This window comes from Neovison vison, chromosome 11 (assembly GCF_020171115.1).
Source record: "Neovison vison isolate M4711 chromosome 11, ASM_NN_V1, whole genome shotgun sequence".
Classification (NCBI taxonomy): Eukaryota; Metazoa; Chordata; class Mammalia; order Carnivora; family Mustelidae; genus Neogale; species Neogale vison.
This window is the reverse complement of record NC_058101.1, coordinates 38,384,235-38,402,356: the sequence shown is the minus strand read 5'-3', so window position 1 is coordinate 38,402,356 and position 18,122 is coordinate 38,384,235. Positions and strand designations below refer to the sequence as shown.

Here is an 18,122-nt window from a genome sequence, read left to right as displayed (position 1 = left end):
AAATATCACATAAGAATCTTGTTGGCAATATTGTTAAACAGTTTACCTTTGATTAATAAAGTTCTCATCCTGCCACAGAACCTTTATTTTGTTGCCTCCAAACTTGAAAGGCTTACAGGGCTTCCCATATATATATATTGAATGTGTAATGCTTACATGGCAAGTGGAATGGTGTGAGCTAGTTCTATTCCTGTGATTAATCTATTCTGTACACAGTGGCACCCAGGGTGTGGGAACACCCCTCCTTGGTCACCTAGTAACTTTTCACTGGTCAACAAGAAGCTGAATAAACTATTATATTGCAAGAAAGTGCTTGGCTGGCTCACTTGGATCATCTCCTAGATTTGAAGCACTATCGCCAAGTTTGAATTTGCTAAACCTTTAGGCTTTGCTGGCAGAAAAGAAGCATTCCACTCCTAGAGCATACATGGATTCAGAGGACATGGGCTCAGGCAAACTAGGAAAAATACTAAAGCAGATTTGGAGACAAAACCTGATGCTACAGCAGGCCCTCCTGGGTGAGAACCCTGGTGAAGGGTCTGGCGGGGCCACTTGGATAGCCACAGTGGTCTTTCTGGGTCAGGAGCTCAGTGGGGCCCTTCACCAACTCTTGGAACACGCTGCAGGCACTCTGCTCTCTACCTGCCAGCAGCTGTATGTACTGCTCAACAAGGAGAATCAATGTATCCGCAGACAAGGCAAGTATTTCTTTGATTTATTCTTTCTCTAAGAAATGTTGGTAGGGTAGTCCCTTTGAGAAGTACAAAGGAGCATGCAAAGAAGGCTAAGACGGAGACTTGTCCACAAAGGACCAACAATATATTAGGGGAAATCAGGTAAGACAAATGCATAATAATGCAAGGGACATTAAGGCCAGTCCCATTAAAGACATACAAAGGAAGCCCATTAAGACTTCACAAGCAGGCAAGATTCCATTTTCAGAGTGGGAAATAGGGAACCTTGCTGGACCAGATGCTGTATTTAAACTGAAGCTTAAGGAATGAATTGGATTTACGCAGCTGGAAATTACGAATCTTGAAAGAGCATTCCAGGCATGGTTATTATTAACAGGATCCAAGATTAAAGGTAGGAAAACATCCCTAGTTTGAGGTAGAACAAGAAGTTTTTCTAGATCGGAATATGATATTCTATGTGTAGAATTACTTGCGTTTGAAACCATTATTGCAAAAACACTAGAAAGACTGGGCTGCGCTGAGCTATAGAATTGAATCTCCCTCCCACACATACAAAGAGGGGAGCAGATTTTTGGAATAATCCCCATTGGGTATAATGGATGCTGAGAAGTATGGCAGGAAGAATACTGTGTCCGGATAAATATGATCTCAGACAACCACAGTTACTCTAGATAAAAAGATGGGTGTTATCATGAAATCCAATTCTAAATAATACAGTGTCAAGGGAAGTGTGTAGGTCTCATCCATCAGGAATCCAGAGGATAATGTTAAGAAATTATCTAGGGGGCAGTTGGTAGGCATCAGGGAAATTTGCCCAAAGGCAGCATGACCCAGAAAACAGCATCTGGAGCTTGTAGCCAGGACTCTAGTCTCTGGAGAGAATTGAACAAGGTCCCAGGCAACATATTGAGACAAATACTTATTCATGGAAAATGACAAGGACACTGCTTCCAGAAGAGGAAAATAAAATAAAGACAGTCTTAGGTACAAGACAAAAAAAAAAAAAAAACCCAAAAAACAAAAAAACAAGTTGTCAGATTGGAGCCCAAAGATAAACCCAGACTCGTCAAAAGATGATTTAATGATGATTCTTAAAATACTGACCTATGGGGCTATACATTACATATTCCTTAGTTCAGAATTGAATTCTTAAGATTGGAGAGTTGCTAAGCCTGCAAGAAGTGATCAGATGACTTCAGCTGTGAGCTGTAACCTCAGAGGAGGGATCCACAAAGAAGAGAATGGCAGGACATGGGGATGGAGTGAGAGACTATATCAGATCACATCATGGGGAGGGTCTACATCAGCATGAAGAGGTTTGACTTGGTTTAGCAGCCTTTGAGTAGCCAGTGCATGTTCTAATCAGAGACTCAGAACCTGTACAATTGGAACTATTTTTTAGAAGGCCAATTTGAAAATCGTAAATGATCACAGGCTCAGCAGGAGGAATAGTGTAAACAGAACTTCATTCTTACAGCAGCCAACAAAGCACCTTATAAAATGTAACATCTGTGCCAGTAGAAATAGTATAGCTGTGGTATGCCGGCTACCCAAGTCTCATCCAAAGTGTTTTGCTAATTTTACGCAAATAATTATAAGTGGGTCATTGATAAATGATATAGTACATTCAAAGGAGAGAACGATTCTCAAAATCATACTAAATCATCAAGGAATTATTGAGAAAGATGTTGATTTCAATTGAAGAGTTTTATGGATGTGATGGGGTCATGGTGTCTGCCTTCAACATTCAAAGCATTTTTATGAGCAGGAGGGATTAGACTTACTCTTTGCCACTACAGTAAGAAGCAGTTTGTCCCCAATTCCTAAGTATGTTAAAAGAGTGACAGTTGTACGAATGACTTGTCTTTCAAGAGGGAGGTAGGCTTAAATGCCTGGTAAGGGTCTTGATAGGTGTCCAAGGTTATCTTGCCTTACCTCATTAGATGTCCGTGGAGAAATATAATTTGATTCAGTTTTGTATTTTGTTCTCTTTATGTATCTGTGTGTGTGCAGAAATCTCTACTTTCATAGACTGTCTCATGAAAATAAGTGAATATTTGGGGAGCACTGCTACACTGCTAAAGAAAGAAGAAAAGGAGATGTGTAATTTATGCGGCATGCATGATGACTGTACCCCACTGCAGACAATGTCCACCATTCACGATATCAAAGCAGCAGACATTGCTGCAGGAGGGCAACAAAATGTCATAGAAACAGCTACTGTTTCTCCCGCAAATGGAGAGCAAAGTCCTTATACAAACCAGGTCCAGTTAAAAAAAAATAAAGCACATATGAGTTCAGAATCAGTGGGGGAAAAAAACAATACCTCATTGAATGGAGATGTAACAGAGCAAGGGGAGTCACAGAACAAAATGTTCCCTGATAATGATGAAAATGAAGACGATGAACAAACAGTACACATGACTGTTGAGAACATAAATGGCAACAGGGAAGAGATGCATGACATAATCCAGACAACAGAAAGAGAAATTCAAGAGACCTCAGAGAGCCAAAGAGAAGAGATTACCACATCCTCAATAACACGTGATATCTCCAGCAAGTATCAGAATAATCTTCTTTCCAATGATTCAGAGAGTCTAAAGCAAAAGAATAACATAATGGAAAAGGAGTAAGTAAATGTAAAGCAGAGGTACTTGTATATCCCTGGTGATAAGCATGTTTTTGTACTTATTATACATAATATTTATATATGATGATTTTATTTTTCCATTTCAGATCTCCAAAATATATTGTAAATCAGTAATTCTGTTTAAATTATCCCCAGTAAAGTTATGTGACTGCTATTACCAATATTATTTAAAATTTTAGGAAACAAACATTAAATGTTTCTTTAAAGGAAGAGGATTCCACTATAGAAGAAAGTCATTTAAATGAACAATTGTCCAGAACATGAACACTCTTCTAAATCACTACCCTTTCAATTATAATAAGAAAAAAACTAGGAAGCTATGGAAAGTTCAAATACTAGGAAAACATTTTCTAGCCTCAGATTTATTTTAGCTGTACCCTGCAATAAATTCTCACGTTTATTTTATTTATAAATTATCATAAATTCTTAACCTGTGTCTGTAGATTCTAGGGGTCATGAGTAAGCTTTAGGCAGTTTTTAAAACCGAATGTATGAATGTATGTTTTCATATTTATTTTATTTCCTTAGAGATGATACAGAGCCTTTACCAGATTCTCAAAGAGCCCCTGACTTCAAAAAAAAAAAAAAAGTTGAAATTGACAGATATACTTTATGAATTATTTCCCTTAAACAAGGGGATAATCATCCCTGTTTGTCCAAATAAAATAAAATATTTACAGCCAAAGTTTTCCTGCAAAGATCACACTCTTAGAAGACAATGGGGAGTAATGAAAAGAATCATTGCTTTGGGAATCAGATGGACTTAAATTTTATTTCCTTTTTTTTTTTTTTTAAAAAAACATGCTAGTTTTGTGATCCTGCTCAACTTGCTTCATTTTTTTAGTCCTATTTTCTTCTTTTCAGAAATAACATATACTTCCTGGGTATATTTGGTAAGGTCAAATGAGAAAGTCACATAAAGAGCCTAGCACCACACTCCTTTGCAGATGTTCATGCTGAGTGAATTGTGAGTGTGCAATTGATTTCACTCTCAACAACCCTCACTTTCTCTACCTCTCACGTGCTTCCAACCTTCACTTAACCCCTCTCCGCCATGACATATGACATATGATGCTCTTTTCAGGTGTACTGTACAATTTCCAGGACAACACCACAACTGAGTCTTCAAACTCAAGCAACTCATTTTGCTATTTTGACCTTATTTATCTCATCAATAAAACGAAGAGTTTGAGTTAGGTCAGCTGTGAGGTTTCTACAGGGCTGAGAATCTAATGAATTTTATAGATGTCATGGAAGTACATTCAGAGCTTGACAGACCCCATAGCTTTAAAGAATTACTGCCCCTACAAAAGAGGTACTTAAATTAGTAAATATGTAGTTGCCAGTATCACTTGAGAAAAAATTAACACTTCATATTCTCACATTCAGAAATGACTCAAAGCATCAGCTAATGAGTCACTGCTGAACCACTCCCTCTAACACCTCCCTTTGGTGTTCCCTCCTTGGTGATTTCCTCTTCGTAGCACCCAAACCGATTGTGCTTGGCTTGCTTTATTTATAAAGATGACTAGTCCTTTCAATCCTTCAGGCTAGGAAGCCATCAGGCCACTTAAAATATGTGTATCATAAACAAAACCTTGCTGGGAATCTCTTGTGATTCCTCCCTGGATAGCTTTCTGTAAGAAACCTATCTCTTCTAGTGTCCTTGTCCTAGTGTGTACAGACTTTAAAGGAAAACAAGAGTAACATAAACCAATTTGATTACTTTAGCTGCGGGACTAGATCTCTTTGACTAAGGCTAGAGGAAACGGAAGTATTTACGGTTCTCTTTCCTCACCTCATCTGTGCTTTTAGTGCAGACAGTTTCCAAGGCACGGAAGAAAATTATTTTTAAAATTATACAAGGCTGGGTCACTGCATTCTCTATTAGACAATTCAGAAATTATTTCTCATTTTTTTGAAGTACCATCATTAGAGAATATACAAACAAACCAATGTCCTGGGTAATTTTTCTTCCAACTTTACAGGTTCAGAATTATAAATATAAATAAATAAACCTCTGCAATTTCAACGTTTTTTAAAAAAATCTATGTTAGAGGGCATTATAAAATTCAGTTCACTAAGAATTGAAAAATAGTTAAAACCTGATTATCCTACAAGTGGGTATTAGCGCTCTATTTTGTATTGATCTTCTCGCTGACATTGCCAATATTTTAGCCATTTCACTGACAAGAAATGAAAAGTAGAAAGAAGAGGAGAAACTCAAGCTGGTAATTTTAATATAGAGATGTAATTTATTGAGCATGAAATTTATGCTAACCCCCTATTATAAGAAGTTTAAATATTTTATCTCATTCCTTCTTCAGACTATTCTGAATTAGGTATTAGTTTCAGTTTGTAATGAATAAAGAAGCCAGTGGTTTGGAATGATTTGAGGATATTTTATCAGAGTTTGGGCTTTTGTGCTAAATATAGATGGATTCAATTACTGATTCTATAGATCTACCATCAGTGTAATTTTCAACAAGTGAAATTTTCTAAGCCTAGTTGCCCTATCTGTAAAAGGTGTAAAAAAGTACCTGTCTGACTCCCTAGTGAGGGTTAAATGAAACAATGTGGGGGCACCTGTCTGACTCGCTCAGTAGAGCATGCAAACTGTAATCTGGGGGTTGCAAGTTTGAGCACCATGTCAGAAAGAGAGATTACTGAAAAATAACAAAATTAAAAAAAAAAAGAAACAATGCATAACCTAAAATCTGGTCCATAGAGATAGCTAAAATATTGGCTATTTTCATAATAATTATTGATATGTAAAGTCAAACAAACAATGACTGATCTCAAATTTCAATCAAATGTTTAAGACCCTAAAACCTCTGGCAAAGGTGATGGTTATAAGAAGCAAGAGTACAAAAAATGGTCAAAATAAACTTTTGGATCGATTCTTCAAGGATTGTAAATATTTTGCTTCTAATTTTAATAGTTAATCATATGTTCACAGTACTTTTGTACCTTTCTTGGGTTTTCTAAAAAACATAATAAACATAATTTGATATAATGCACTTGGATAATTCCAATACCAGATATGTATTTATCCCCTTTCCTCAAAATTCAGCTAATGATTCAGGTATTAGTACTTGGTTTTTCAAGAAGCATTAACAATCTTCAGATTCATATTGTAAAATGGACAAAATGGAGAAATCAACCACCTAAATAATAATAGTAATGTCAATAGTAATAATAGTAATAATGTTCATATATATAATACCTACTATGTTTCAAGCATAGCTTTTTAATTACTTAACATATACTAGTTTATTTAATTCTCACAGCCTTCTTATGAGACAGGTATTATTTTATTATAATTTTGCAGTTGAATAAACTAAGGCACAGAGAGTCTGAGTATCTTGCTAAAGGTTGCACAGTCAGTAAGTGGAAAAGTTGGGATTCACAGGAAGACAATGTGGCTCTAGAGCTTGAACTTATTTATATATTTGTTTTATATTTTATTTTAATTTTTAAAAATTTTTAATTCAAATTATAGTTAACATATAGGGCAATATTGGTTTCAGGACTAGAATTTAGTGACTCAGGACTAGAATTTAGTGACTCATCAGTTACTTAAAACACTCAGTGCTCATCACAAGTGCCCTTCTTAACACCCATCTCCCATTTAAGCCCACCCCCTGCTCACTTCTCTCCATTAACCTGTTTGTTCTCTACAATTAAGAGTCTCTTATGGATTGTTTCCCTCTTTTTTTGCATTTAGCCATAAAATACATAAGTAATTGGAAAAACTGTTTATTTTTTTCCTGCAGGTATTTTGATATGCTGAGTGATACCAGCCCCCAAGTGTCTTGTTACATTACTGCACCATCGTATATTCTACAACATCTAGAATGCCGGATAGTTAACAGCATGAGTTCTTTAATAGTGAGTGATAGTGAAGAGTTGGTCAGTAATGTCATCGCTGTTGAATGTTCAGATATGGAAAAAAAAATTCCATTTCCAATATGCATTGCAATTCCATTTACTGCACGTTACAGGGGAAATTACAGAGACATCATGGTGAAAATGTCTGACATAAACCTTCAATCAAGTTACCTAACCCCAAATTCACTGGAAGGAATGAGAGGAAGTTATAAGGTTGGTAAATCCTCGGCTACATCTACATTTGCTGTTCGACTCCTTTACTAAATATTACTTGGACTACCAAATTGTGTGTATCTATAATTATCCCATTGGTAAAAAATGGAAGCATTAATTAGATTAACACCAGTGAGTCCACAAACTTTTTGCTATCTTTTTATCGTTATGGTCAAAGAGCAGAAATTTTCAGCCAAACTTAAGAATGAAGAACTTGGGTCTAGGACCCAGCAACTGTTGTGTTTTCACCTGGGAAACAAAATCAAAATCATGGCTTAATTAGCTTCATGCCTTAGACTACCAATAGACTAACATTTAAATGTGATGGTCTCTCTGTCTAAATTTAAGAATGTTGGACTCCCTAGATAATACTAGCTTTATTTTTTATCATTCATGAGTTGGGAAAATACGTTAAAAAAAAAGATGAACAATTGTGTGTGTGTGTGTGTGTGTGCCTTGAAATAGTTTTTAAGTCTATAAATTGTGTTTTGTTTATACACAGAAGACAGTATATGTGGTAGTTAGGATGTGGGTTGTGGAGGAAGATAAGCTGGGTTTGAAATCTGGTTCCTGTACTTCCGTGCTATGTTGGTGTGGGTATATTATGTAACCTTTCCATGACTTAATTTCTTTATCTGAAAAATGAATACAATATTAGTTCCACCTGATAGGGTCATAGGGATTAAATGAATAAATGCACTTATAGAGATAGAAGGAAGCCTATAAACATGTGTTAGTAGTTAATAAATTACCATTTTTCATGGTCACCTTATTGTAGTAACTCTGAGTTTCTCTATGGTCACAAATTCATATGTTTTGAAGACAGGCTATATAAGTTATTAAACTCAGCATAGAGTTGATGGGAACTAAGGTTAAAGATTCTTCTGTGGACCACTGAATTTATTTTTAAACAGAATATTTGACCTTTTAGCTTTATGAAAGTTGTTATTATTTGAAGAAAAGGGCAAGGAATAAATATTTAAAATTCCACTAAATAAGAAATGCTTTATAATATATCTCTTCTTCTTCTGATTTTTGTCTTTTCTGAGTTGTAAACAAGGTTATACAGTAGAATATGAAAGTGAACCTTGTTCTAATTATTTATTCCAATTCATGTCGCTAGCATATTTTATATTTAGTCCAGGAAGACTGTATGTCTTATAGTCTGGTCTGCATTGCCCTAGACTATGGCTTTTTAATCTTAAGCAGTCTGTGTGGCTGTCATTATAAAAGCAAAAATGGTTGACAGTGCCTGGGACTTTCACAAAATGGGCAGCAAGATATTTTGTAAATGGATCATAGGAGCAAGAAGGAAAACAAAATAAGAGGACCATTGTCTACTGGAAAATATAAAAGCACATACTTTTTATAGTTTTCTAATGTAGTTATCCCTATTTTTAGCTCAAAAATTTTTAAACTCTGGATTGCTTCCAAAATTTTGTGTGGTTCCTAGGACATTTAAGAATTCTAATTCTGGAGTCAGATAAACAAACCATCATCAGAATTCTGTTCCTGACACACCCCTGCTTAAAAACACTTCCGGTTCCCAGCATCTGCCAAGTAGGCTCTGAATGCACAACCCACTATCAGTTCCGGGAAGACTTTTTTTCTTACCTCTCCCCATTTTCCCTTCAGCCAATCAACTACATTCATCACGCCCTGAATTTTCCCAAGGACGGATTCATGAAGTGATATTGTGAAATGTCTTCCTTAGTTTTCAAATGACAGATTATTCTCCATTGCTCCATTGTGACTGTCCCTGAAACATGTGTGTGTGTGTGTGTGTGTGTCTGCATGATTATCCACTCAGGCTGGGGCGGAGCCAGGCTGGGGCAGAGCCAGGCTGGTGTTTGGGGAGACATGAATAGACCAAATGACTTTTTTTAAATCTTCATTTTAAGCTTTAGTGAGTATATGAGTAGATAATTTTGTTTTCCTTTATGTACCCACTTCCTTTTCTGTGTGATAAAAAAGCTTGAATATGTGCCTGCATAGATGCGTTACAAATTTAAATGTCACAATATAAAAATGAAACACCAATATCTATTTTCAGTCATTTGTTCCACTGCATGAGAGAAACAGAGAAAATGAATTTACTAAGAGACTGAATTGTCAGAAGGAAGAATTTGCTGACAGAACAGGTGCTCTAGCTTTTGCATAAACTACCCAAATGATGACGTTTGGGATTCCCTAAAACAGTGTTGAATTTTCTAGATAAAGACCAATATTTAAAGTTTATTCTGGTAAAGGAAGAGAGGATTCCAAAAATAGTTAATATTTGTGAAAACACTACTTGTGATGGTCCATTCACTATACATTTTGGGGGGCGGGATTTAATTTAAATTTTAAAAATATATTTAATTCTCTCTTTTCTGTCATGTAGTTCAAATTTTAGAAACTAAGATCTACCTCTGCTTCATCTCATGAGATGAACACCCTTTGGAGTTAATGGAATCTTTCCCAACTGTGGGAGATTACAGGGATAGCAGATAGGCTATGTACAGCAGATACTCTTAGAACTGTGCTGTGTTAATGTACTTTCATGTCCTCAATCCATACAGGGGACCTGTGCTGAAGTGAAAGTGTACAAGTTGGGTATCTTTTCTGTTGTGTCTTGTTTAAAGAAAGAGTCCTTCACAGTAACAAAGAAAGGTCTTACTCTTAAGCCAAGCATGGATTCCCGAGTGTCCTTAAATTATCCTCCAGGAGTTTTCAGTTCACCAGTGCTGGTACAATTAAAGGTAAATATTAAAAACTGGTCAGTTTCGGGGCGCCTGGGTGGCTCAGTGGGTTAAGCCTCTGCCTTCGTCTCAGGACATGATCTCAGGGTTCTGGAATAGAGCCCCGAATCAGTCTCTCTGCTCAGCAGGGAAACTGCTTCCTCCTCTCTCTCTCTCTCTACCTGCCTCTCTGCCTTCTTGGGATCTCTGTCTGCCAAATAAATAAATAAAATCTTAAAAAAAGGGGCGCCTGGGTGGCTCAGTGGATTAAAGCCTCTGCCTTCAGCTCAGGTCATGATCCCAGGGTCCTGGGATCGAGCCCCACATTGGGCTCTCTGCTCAGTGAGGAGCCTGCTTCCTCCTTTCTCCTCTCTCTCCGCCTGCCTCTCTCCTACTTGTGATCTCTGTCTGTCAAATAAATAAATAAAAATCTTTAAAAAAAAAATCTTAAATAAGGGAGATCATATGATAGCTGTCTTTCTCCGCTTGACTTATTTCGCTAAGCATGATACACTCTAGTTCCATCCATGTTGTCGCAAATGGCAAGATTTCGTTTCTTTTGATGGCTGCATAGTAAAAAAAAAAAACTGGTCAATTTCTTTTCATAGATTTTGTGGGTCAGTAAACATGATCCAAAAAGGCTAAAGAAGATACAACTTTTTATTATACCAGTAAATGAATTCTTCTCTTATACTTCTAATGACCTAATATACAGTGTTATTAGTGATAAAGTAATAATTTAGAGCATAGCGAATCTCATTCTAAAATAAATCCCTGCTGTATTTGAAAACTTTCTTAGCTGCTTTCGTGAGTGTTTGTGTGTCTCCTCAATGTTATTTATTGACAAAAATATATGTTGAGTATCTATGATAAAACTGATGCCAGACATTGGGACATTTATGAGTCAAGATTTGCATCCGAGAGCATGACAAACAGGAGGCTAATCAATGAAAATATTTATAATTGTGAATATTTCATTATACTTACTTATAAAACAGCCCTTTTTTGAAATGAGGATTTAAAATATACAAACACTATTTTCAAGGCATACACAAGACGTAATGGAACGTGGTTGCACATTTTAGAAGATACACTTTCTCCATATTTCTTGTTCTTACAGCCTGACTCTTCCCCCTTGCTTGCCTGTTTCTCCCAGTTATTGTAAGTGGTTTGCAAGAAAGAAAAAGTAGGGAAAAAACCAAATGATGAGCAATTTATTTGTAGATATTTTCCATAAACTTGAAATTTTAGAATCATGCTAGCTATTTTTATTAGCCATTCTTATGTGAGAGGAAACAAATAAATATAGTCTTGTTTTTCTAGTTTCTGAAGATCACTTGATCTAACAACAGTTCTAATTAGAAATTATGTAAAATGTCTATTTTGTTTTCTAGGTCATTTTGTTGCCTACAATTAAGAGTGTTTCTCAGTTATTTATAACATAAGACAGGGAACCTAGATTTCAGAAAGACTTTGTAAAAAGGGGACCAAATGCTGTGTTTTTTATAAATTAATGCAGTGTTGATTCTATCAACACTGCACAAGGAAGTATATAAAACTAGGTTCTATCAAATTTTCAGAAAATTGGTTTAGTAATGTGTGGATACTTTGCATCTTTTGTTATTAAAATATATGAATATATGTATTATTTCCTTGTATAGGTTCAGCCAGTTGACCCATCCTTGGTGGCATATCTAAAAACACAGCAAGATACTTCTTACCCGGTAGTATCCACAAGCCCTCTGATCCATGTTAAGCACCCATCAATACATCCTTTCCAGAAGCCAGTCACTGTATTCCTACCTTGTGCTCCACACCCTGATAAAAAGACCCTTGGGTCTGAGATAGATCTTAAAAGAACAGCTAGTGCCACGACCAATAGGATCATACCTTTATACCTCAACCGGTGAGTTAAATCTTAAATATCTCTGATTTGATGATAAACAAAGAAATGTAAATAATTGAAAAATGTAATTTTATGTCATATATTTAAATATCAGTATTAAAATATTATGAAACATTTTGAGGTGCCTGGGTGGCTCAGTGAGTTAAGCCTCTGCCTCCGGCTTGGGTGGTGATCTCGGGGTCCTGGGATCCAGCCCCGCATCTGACTCTGCTCAGCAGGGAAACTGCTTCCCCCCCACCCCCAATCTCCTGCCTCTCTGCCTACTTGTGGTCTCTTTCGGTCAAATAAAAACATACATAAAAATCTTCAAAAAAATATTATGAAACATTTTAATATAGAAATAAAATACTGTGGATTCATAAAAGGTAATAGTTTTAGCTGTAACATGCCCAAATGTGTGCTATGTGATAAGGCTGATACAGAGGAAGTAAAATTAAATCTTGCTTTCAAAGAAGTTATGATATGGTTGATTATAAAGATGTGGTATAGTGATTTTAATTTCTATATTTAAGAGTGTTCTGTAAATGTCAGAAAAGAATTAACCTGAACCTTTCCAAAGCAAATTAAATTTGAGTCTGTTTTTCCATATAGGTAGATTCTTTCCTAATTTTTTAATTAAAATCCCCACTGATAAGAAAAATACGCATATTGAGTTACTAGCCAGAAATGAAATTCAAAAGGACAGGTTAGCAACAAATAGGATACACACAGAATAACCCTGATCTTAATTCTTATCCTTTCATTTAATACTTATTTTCTTTTCCTAATGAAAAATGTAGAAGGGAATTTCCTACTCTTCAGTTCTGAAGGAAAAGGGTTTTGTTTTCCTCTGAAAAACTGGAAGAGGGAGAAACAACTTCAGACCCTTAATTGAAATGCTAACTACTATTCATTAAGAAGCTTCTGTGTGCCAGGATTCCTGTGTATATCTTCTTATCCAATCTACCCACCATCTTATTTTCATTTTATTAGAGAGAAGATTGAAACTCAGTATGCGTAAGAACTTGTACAAGTATCTGTATCTACCAAGTGGTGCAATCTTGGATGCACCCACATATCTCTAGATCTACTCATGACTCTGAGTAGCTATCATTTATTTAGTTTGAGGCTGCAAGGCTGGAAATTAAGAAGAGGATTATTTGTCCTTTCCCACCATGTTTACAATTTAGGGTACTGGCAATAGTAAAACATCAGGTTATGGCTGGGAGAAGAAATTAAACTTTCCCTCATGTTAGATCAGTGAGAGAGGGCATAAATATATATATGTGATCCAGTGATATGTACTTTTGCTACTTGAGAAATATATATATATAAATATAATAAATATAATATTTAATAACTTTATGTAATAAATAGATATAATAATAAATATAATATATAATAAATATAATTATTATCTTTATATTTTCTCTCTCTCTCTATATATATACATACAGTTGTAGTTTAGTTAATCCACATTCCTGTGTATCATGGTAAAGTAAGATTTAAAACCAGAAATAACCTGGAGCTTCCAATTTAAAATGTACAGGCTAATAGATTAAGACATTGTCTTTTAGACATTCCCTGAAATACGTATATATATATATATTCGTAAAGATAAGAACTTAATTCTTAAAATGGATTTTACCAGTAACCTGTTGCTAGAATCTGGTATTTCTACTGTATGTAGAGGATGGATGGCAAAGGATTGATAAAAAATAATTTGTGACTGATACATATTTTCCATCATAAAACAAAATCTCTCCATTTGTAAGAAAGATGATAGAAAAATAATTTGTCTGTCCTTGGTTGTCTATTCCCATAGTTTGAGAAATGTAACTTTATCTCTGTAATACACAAACAATCATCTTTGGGAACTGATTACATCAGTGTTCCTTTGCTCCTCTTTTGCTATCTTCTACATCCCTCAGAAATGACAGGATAGACTGCAGAGAGAAATTAGAAACAGCATTTTTCATTGTCAAAACTGAAATTCCCATAAGTATAGGGATAAGAATAGAGACAATAAGAGCCCTAGTAGAAATCATGCAGACGGTGGCACATTTTCATACACTTAATTGATTCAAAACACTTAAAATCCAGTTATCCCAGGTAGGAAAAGATGACACGTGGTAATCCAGATAAATGATAGTCAGTAAAAATGATTAGACGCTGAAAATTGATTTCTAAATTATGCACATGGATCTGCTCTCCAGATCTAAATCTCTTAAAGAGATTCAAGTCGTTGCCAAAATGGAAGTGTGTGGATGAATATTTATTCAAGATTAAGAAAAAAAGCCCTACATCGTTTCTTAAGGGAGAGAAAAAAAATTTAATACCAATCAAAAAGATTCCAAAAACAGAACAAAACCACAAAAATCAAATTATAGAAATAGGGAAGGAGAACATCATCTTGACGTTTCACAGTAACTTGAATAATGAGAATCCCAGTTCCCTGGAGAGCATTATGGGAATCTATTTTGGAAACTTAGTAGTATCCAGTAAGCAAAATTTCTGAGAGGCAGAAAGCCATCAGGATACACCAGAGCAAGATGAGGACACAGGATGAGATACAAAGATAACAAGCAGAGATGAAAAGGGACCCAGGTATGATAAGGAATCATTTGAAGTGATGTCACCTAATAATTATGGTTACCATCAAAGGAACAACCAAAACAACCATAAAAGATGCAATAATCAAAGGCATAGTTGAATTTAATTTCTTGATGTTGATTAAAGCCTTGAGTTAGAAAGGGCCGATTGATTACTAGACACAATTATGAAAAAGAAAAAAAAGTAACAATGCTTACATAGGCATGACTTGGGAAATGGAAATGTACGTTTAAAGGAAACAATTCTGTAACAACCCATTTAGCAGAAACAGATTAAGTAAAAAGGAATAACATTAGTCTTGCCTCAGTCTCATTCATAAAAGCAAAAAACAGAAAGGAAAAGTCGATATGGCAAAGGATAACCCAAAAAACCCAAACAAACAAGAAAACAGCATGGGGATATTAAAGGAAAAAGATGATTAAATAAAATAAGCAGTTACATTAAATAGATATAAATGGGTTAAACATAATCTATACTATTGTTCATCTTATACAAATCTCTAATACTTTTAACACCATCTATGCTATATCTGAGGTGATTTCCTTAGATTTGTCATGTATTTTATCATTTTAAAAATATTTTACTATTTTTTAAATCAGTTGTTTCAACCATTCATCTCACTCTTTGTAATACTCATTTCTAAAAGGCTATTGCTATATTTTAAAAATCACTTTCTCCACGATGCTTTGTTTTTCATTAAGCTTTCCATTTCTTTCTTTATTCCCTTAATCATTGTAAACACACTCATTTTATGGTTTCATTCAGATTATTCTATCACCTACCTATTAACATGTTTACTATTATCTGTTAGCATGGTATAATCCAGAACATTGTCTATAATGCTGATTCTCTCCTTAGAAATTTATTTCCAAGTATTGATTATGATTTTTCGTCAGATCAGCTTTTCTTCTCCCCTTCTCTCCTGCCCAGAGCTGCTTTGCGTGTTTGTTGATTTTTTGAGCCCATGTTCTAAGAGAGTTTGGTTGTTTTTGTTTTTTCTCATTTCATGGCCACTGCTATCCTTTTGGGATTCCAGTTTTATGACTTAGTTAGTTCCAGCTAATAGCTAGGGGCTGCATATAATGTGCCTGATAATATGTTCAGCTCCAGCCCCACACACCTGGTGTGAGTGCATGGCTGGTGGGGCAGCGTGTGTGTATGGAGGAGACTGAGGACTGTGGAAGTATCCGTAGAATCAATTGCTCATGTGCCCTAGGGAGAGAAGAGAATTCTAGCTTTTTGAGATTCTTTTTAAAAAGATTTCATTTATTTATTTGAGAGAGAGAGAGTGAGCATGAGTTGGGGAGGTGGGGAGTGGAAGAGGGAAATGGAGAAGCAGACTCGCTGCTGAGCAGGGAGCCCTCTGGGGCTCTATCCCAGGACTTGGAGATTGTAACTTGAGACAAAGGCAGCCCCTTAACCTACTGAACCACCAGTGCCCCTAGTTTTTTTGAGATTTTATTAATTTCCAGACCTAAGGGATTTCCTTTCTGGCTTTTGAGTTGCTCTCTGTGTGTCTGTGTGTTTAAGAAAGAGAGAGTTTTTGTCCAGCATTTCTGTGTAGCAGGAAGATGACCATTTGTCATCAACTCAATTGGCCAAAGTTCAGATTTCTCTTTTTTTCTCTGTTTCTTTGCTACAGTATTTGCACTTTCTACTAGAAAATCCTTTTTCTATCCATGTTTACATGAAAACTCTGATTTATTCTGTAAGTGGTAGTTCAACTCTTTCCTTATGTGTCAAGATATTCTAAAATCTCCAAGAGGGACTGATTTTTTCTCTCTTTGTGTCAGTCCCATTTTTTCTGCACATCCTATATCATACCATAGTATTATTAAATTCTCTTTTCCATTTAGCATCACTCAGCACAAGTACAACATAGTAGGTGCTCAATAAATGTTGTATGAGTTAAATAAATTAATGAATAAATTTGTGGAAATGTAAATAGTATTAGTAATCCTTTTTTTAAACAATGTTAAATTAGTATTTTATAATAGCCTCTGTTGTTATTAGTGCTAGATATGGTAGATGCATTTTCTCTATCCAGTGGAGCAGAAAACAATAAAATGGGGGTCAGCTGGGTGGCTCAGTCATTAAGTGTCTGTCTTTGGCTAAGGTCATGATCTCAGGGTCCTGGGATTGAGCCCTGCATTGGGCTCCCTGCTCAGCAGGGAAGGCTGCTTCTCCTTCTCCCACTCCCCCTCCTTGTATTCTGTCTCACTGTCTCTCTGCCAAATAAATAAATAAAATCTTAAAACAATAACAACAATAAAATGGAACCCTATACCAGCTGTTTAACATTCTTTCATCAAAGGGTGAAAATAGGTGAGCATTTTCTGTAGAAATAGGAACACAATGAAGCACTCCATACCTCATAAAATTAAAAAGATAAAATCTAGTTGAGGCCAAAACATAATCTAAAAAAAATTAAATGTCTTTATTACACCACATTCCTTTATGTCTGAATGATTTCTGGGAAAAAGTCATCTAATTATGAATCAGAAAAGTTATCTTGACAATAATGAAAGGTGACATTAACTTATTAAATAAAAGTTTATTCCATATTATATTAAAAACATTTTAAAGAGTCAAATGGGAAAACATTTTTCTTCATGAAAAATGCTATTTCTGCAGAATGTTGTTGGTTTTAAGATGATCTTGTTCAAATGTAACATATACGAGAATATTTGTGAAATAGATATGTCATATCACATGAGAATAAAATAGACCAGTCGGTAAAACTACCATGTTACTTAAGAAATCAAAAAGAGATGATTCCCCAGAATAGCTGACACAGGAGAAGAACAGAGTTGGAAGAGGAGCACTACCTGATTTTGAGACTTACCTTATAGCTGTAGTAATCAACACAGTGTGGTACTGGGAAAAGAATAGGCAAATAGATCAACAGAACCCAATAGAGAGCCCAGAAATAGATTCACATATATATATTTGTGAATATATTTTCCTTTGTCATATTTGACAAAGGAAAAAGGCAATGCAATGGAGAAGACAGACTTCTGAAGAAGCAGTGCTAGAACAAGTAGAGGTCCACATGCAAAAAACATTGAATCTAGACACAAACCTTATATTATTCACAAAAATTAAGCCATCATGGATTATAGACATAATAATAATAATAATTATAGACATAAATGTAAAATGCAAAACTATAAAACTCCTAGAAGATAACATAAGTGAAGACTTAGATGACCTTGGGTATGGTGATGACTTTTAGATAACAACACCAAAGGCATGATTCCTGATAGAAATAATTCATATGCTGGACTTCATGAAATTAAAAATCTCTGCTCTGGGAAAGAATATCAAGAAAATAAAATGAGTCACAGATTGGGAAAACATATTTTTTTTTTTAATTTATTTGAGAGAGAGAGACAGTGAGAGAGAGCATGAGCGAGGAGAAGGTCAGAGAGCGAAGCAGACTCCCCATGGAGCTG

At 35.3% G+C, this 18,122-nt stretch overlaps 1 protein-coding gene across 1 annotated transcript in view; it reads left to right on the top strand.

The window, feature by feature from the left end:
• The first annotated feature begins 427 nt into the window (after nt 1-427).
• The window catches only part of DTHD1 (death domain containing 1), a 67,499-nt gene continuing 49,804 nt past the window's right edge, over nt 428-18,122 (top strand). Inside the window, exons 1-5 of the mRNA XM_044225937.1 lie at nt 428-698; nt 2,709-3,324; nt 7,122-7,449; nt 10,011-10,190; nt 11,831-12,075. Of these exons, the coding sequence (XP_044081872.1) occupies nt 428-698; nt 2,709-3,324; nt 7,122-7,449; nt 10,011-10,190; nt 11,831-12,075 (1,640 nt within the window). The remainder of the gene's footprint in view (nt 699-2,708; nt 3,325-7,121; nt 7,450-10,010; nt 10,191-11,830; nt 12,076-18,122) is intronic.